The sequence below is a fragment of the Pistacia vera genome, unplaced genomic scaffold (assembly GCF_008641045.1).
Source record: "Pistacia vera cultivar Batoury unplaced genomic scaffold, PisVer_v2 Contig52, whole genome shotgun sequence".
Classification (NCBI taxonomy): Eukaryota; Viridiplantae; Streptophyta; class Magnoliopsida; order Sapindales; family Anacardiaceae; genus Pistacia; species Pistacia vera.
Window position 1 is genome coordinate 517,606 of NW_022196357.1, and position 4,013 is coordinate 521,618.

At 35.1% G+C, this 4,013-nt stretch overlaps 1 protein-coding gene across 1 annotated transcript; it reads left to right on the forward strand.

Moving 5' to 3' along the window:
* The first annotated feature begins 1,928 nt into the window (after positions 1-1,928).
* LOC116106516 (probable E3 ubiquitin-protein ligase RHA4A) lies at positions 1,929-4,009 on the forward strand. Its single transcript, XM_031392888.1, has 3 exons — positions 1,929-2,289; positions 2,409-2,494; positions 3,403-4,009. Exons 1-3 carry the CDS (start codon positions 2,065-2,067, stop codon positions 3,797-3,799), a joined length of 708 nt encoding a protein of 235 aa, XP_031248748.1. The 5' UTR covers positions 1,929-2,064; the 3' UTR covers positions 3,800-4,009.
* Positions 4,010-4,013: the final 4 nt, after the last annotated feature.

Here is a 4,013-nt window from a genome sequence, read left to right on the forward strand (position 1 = left end):
GTTGGCTAAGACAGATACATGTCATAGTCCACTACAATACAGGATCCTGCTTCCAAATGTCATCCATAATAGTAACCTGAAAGAACTCTCAAATCTCTATCCAATGCCAAATTTTGATTTTGATAAGATTCTTGATCTTCCCGTGTGAGCACTAATCATAAACTACTAGCATTTAGTTATTGCTGGATGATGAAAGTGTCCTGGTGTCACCATCTGCCAATGAAACTAAAGTAACTGTTATACAGTAAAAAGCATGCTGGGTAGGATTTTAGTCGCCATGTAATAATTTTGGAGTCAATTTTTATTCTTCAGCTGCCGAATTCTGGGCATTACTAGGAATAAAAAAGTGGGTGCATTTTGTTGCATTAAAAAAATGCGTGAAACACAACATTAACACTGTATTTTATATTTAGAGAATCTGATATAGTGGTGCAGTCTGAGATCTTATCTTATACCCACTATGTGTGAGAGAGCTATCTTCTTGATCCACCAGCAGCAGTGAGATTTGCTCAATCCAATTAAAACGACATTCCAAAATCACACTGCTTCCTAAAAAAAAAAAATGAAAAAGAGGACTATGCAGAATTATAAAATAAATGATATTCATTAAATAGTATAGAAAAGTGAAGAAAAGTAATGCAGGTGGATCTCAAACAATGGTAATGAAGACATTGTTAAACTAGATATTTTTGGCTTGCTTACTCCATTGATTGGTCTAATTAAAAGCTGAGTTCTGATAAAACAAGACACTTTGCTCATTTGCTGCAGATAGCTGCTTGCATAGCACCTTAGACTTTATTTCACATGGTTCATGAAAACTGACTTAACCTGATGCAGGAATTTCTTTTAAAAAAGTTGCTGAAGCATCAATCATCCTTAGTTTTTGGTTGACAGAAACTATTAAGGATGTGAGATGGATGGTGGAGATTATGCAGAAAGCTCAAACTCAAAATCAACCTAAAGTGATTTGTCATTCTTAGTAAAGATTTATTGTCTAGACTTAAAAACAGAAAGTTTATGTAATGATAAAAAGCTCAAAGCAAAAACATCATCTTTTGTGTAATGTATGAAAAAGAATCCACCATTCTTTCATTTTCAAGAAGAACAAGTTCTTTGAATTTTATAAGTTCAGAGAAAAAGAGCAGAATTGGCTTTAATAAATACTTTAAGCTATATGGAAGGCCTATCTTTTCCATCTCTTTCTCCCAAGAGTCAAGACCATACAAACAATAATTAAAAAAAAAACAAAAAAAGAGCAGGTGGTTTTACAATGTTATGACTAATCAAAATCATTTGTTATGGTAGGTTAACCTCATGTTCATTGAGAATCATGCAGGCCTAACTGTTGAACCTAAATAATCAAATCAATCTACCTATAAGTTAGAAACTTGTCAGTTAAAATTAAAATTGAGTAAATCCCACTTCGCAAATTCCATAATTATACCAATTTGAAAGTGTTAGGTCATTGACCTGCCAACAATGTATGAAACTAATATCTCACTTGAACAAGAACAACCTTATCTTAGAAGATTAATTTACTGTTGCAGGTGGAGTAGTGATCAAACTTTTTTTTAAGCAAGAGATAAGATTGCGGAAGTTGGATGATTAGCAATTGATATAGCTAACCATTTACCAAACAGAAACAAACATATAAACCAAACCCTGTCATTTTTACTTCTGATTTTATTAAAATTTCAGCAATTCTATCTCTTTGTCTACACATGAAATGCATCATAATAGAGCTTGGTGCTTGGTGCTTGGGTCCATAGTCTAGTGGGGAGTCTCCAGCTTGTCCCATCATCGAAAAAGGAAGAATATATACCTTATTGTAAATCTGATCTCAAAAGCTCATTGTAGACCTCTTTATCATTACAAAATTTTGCATTATTTGTCCTTTTTCCAAGCTAAAAGCAATCTTTTAACTATACTATTATTTCTGTGTCTCCCACTGCAACACCTCTCCATAAATACACTCAACAAGGCCTTGGTGCCTCTACTATCTTGATTTTCAATTCTTGGAGAGTAAATCTGTCAGGTTTTTTGAAGTTTTGAGAACTTGGATTGATGGGGATGCCTCAAAGTCCAACTACTACTCCTCATCTGTATCCTCAAGCCCTGCAACTTAAACTTTACCAGGCTTTCATTTTCTCAATTCCTATACTCTTCTCCATTATTCTCTTCTTGTTATTTTACTTGTTCTACCTGAAGAGAAGGGCTTCCAGTCTCTCCTCAGCTCCAATACTTCCAACAAGTTCTAATCAGGCTTCTCCATTTATCCATGACCATCTTGTAAGACTTCTCTCTCTTCCAAAAACACATGCACAAACACAAAGAATAGTGAAAGCATCAAGTTTTTTATGTTCATCATGTATATCTAATCCTATGTTTTCCTGGTATAATTTTTATAGCCTTGTCAGATGGGTTGGGATGGGGAGATCCAAGGCAAGCTTCCAATTATTTTATTTGATGAAGAACTAAGGAAAAGGGATTCACAGTAAGTATAAATTTCTATTTCTCATTTCAAATCTCTCTCTCAATAATTTACCAGACATCAATGTGGTCTATATGCAGCATGCCCTACAACATGTGCCCACATGCTTGTGTTAAATCAGGTCCTTGAATACTGTTGACAAGATCATTTCAATGAAAAAAAAAAATGACGGTAAAATCGACTCCTAAAAATGTTTCTTTTCATTAACACTTGAGGCCTCAGATAAAGACACACTCCTCCAATCTCCCTAAAGCCATGCATAGTTATAAGCCACCTGTCCCTGGGTGGTACTAGGCCAGAATTCTATTTGTTTTTCACTTTGTCTGTGACAATCTCTATTACCATCCACTAATTCTCTCCAAAGGTGCTTTTTGAAACGTTTGAGCATTTGGGTTTAAGCAGAATTTATGGCTCTTGAGAACTACCAGAACACATAAATCATGAGTATAAGTTCTTCGCTTTGAAGCCGCTTGTAAGATACTTTATAAATATGGGTCTGTATAATTCAATTCCATCGTCGCCTGCAACTAGGGTCTTGTAAACAGTGTGTTACTGTTAAATTAATTAATTGCCAAAGATCAAGTTTCAAAGTTAGTTGAACAAACAACCTTTTAAAAATCCCTTAGAATAATGCCTTATTACCTTGTCAACAGTTTCAGCTTCTTGATGGGTTATTTTACTTTAGCTTAATTAGTTGGCTGCTCTGATTGATTGGGAAGTTAACTGAACTAACTGTTGAAATTCTTGAAAAGTGGGGATTCTGGTCATGACTTGTTTGTTTACTTTGAAACTAAAAGCGAGAGCTTTGAGAGCTCCGTTGATTGAATTATTTACTACATCAATATTTTCTGATTGTGTATGAATGCTTTAGACAAGTTGAACCTAATTAAAACTATCGAAATCTTGTACAGGTGCTGTGTCTGTCTGGGTGAATTCGAGATGAAAGAGGAGTTGCTCCAAGTTCCATTATGCAAACATGTGTTTCATATTGAATGCATACATCACTGGCTTCATTCAAACACAACTTGTCCACTTTGTAGATGCTCAGTCATCCCTGTTACCAAGCTCTCCAATCCAGCGACCCCTAGTGAATCCGAATCACAACAACGAGAAGGCGCTAACTCCAACGATAATCAACCGAACATTCAATCAGAACAACAACAACAACAACAACAGCAACAACAATTAGATGGTGATGATGGTAGCTCAGATATTGCTAATGCATGTAGAGATCAGCTAGTTATACGAATTGAAGGCTCATCAAGTGCAAGTACTTCTCTAAATAGCTCTGGAAGATTGTCTGAGTAGAATTCATCTAATCAAGAATCGGTAGTTTTCCCCGGCAAGAGTACAAATTCATGAATGTTGAACCAAATTATGCCTAGAACTCAAGTAGGAATGAAAGATGGACTAGGATATACAAAATTTTTGCACCATAAATCTGAATGCATAATATTCTTTAAGCTATATCAATTAATATCAAGCTTTCTGAAGGCACATTCATCGGAGGACATTAATGGAC

What these genes read in the sequence shown, in the direction of transcription:
- LOC116106516 (XM_031392888.1), top strand. Translation starts at nt 2,065, where the DNA reads ATGGGGATGCCTCAAAGTCCAACTACTACTCCTCATCTGTATCCTCAA. An exon ending in CATTTATCCATGACCATCTT is followed by an intron (nt 2,290 to 2,408) that starts GTAAGACTTCTC and finishes TAATTTTTATAG; the next exon opens with CCTTGTCAGATGGGTTGGGA. An exon ending in CTAAGGAAAAGGGATTCACA is followed by an intron (nt 2,495 to 3,402) that starts GTAAGTATAAAT and finishes AATCTTGTACAG; the next exon opens with GTGCTGTGTCTGTCTGGGTG.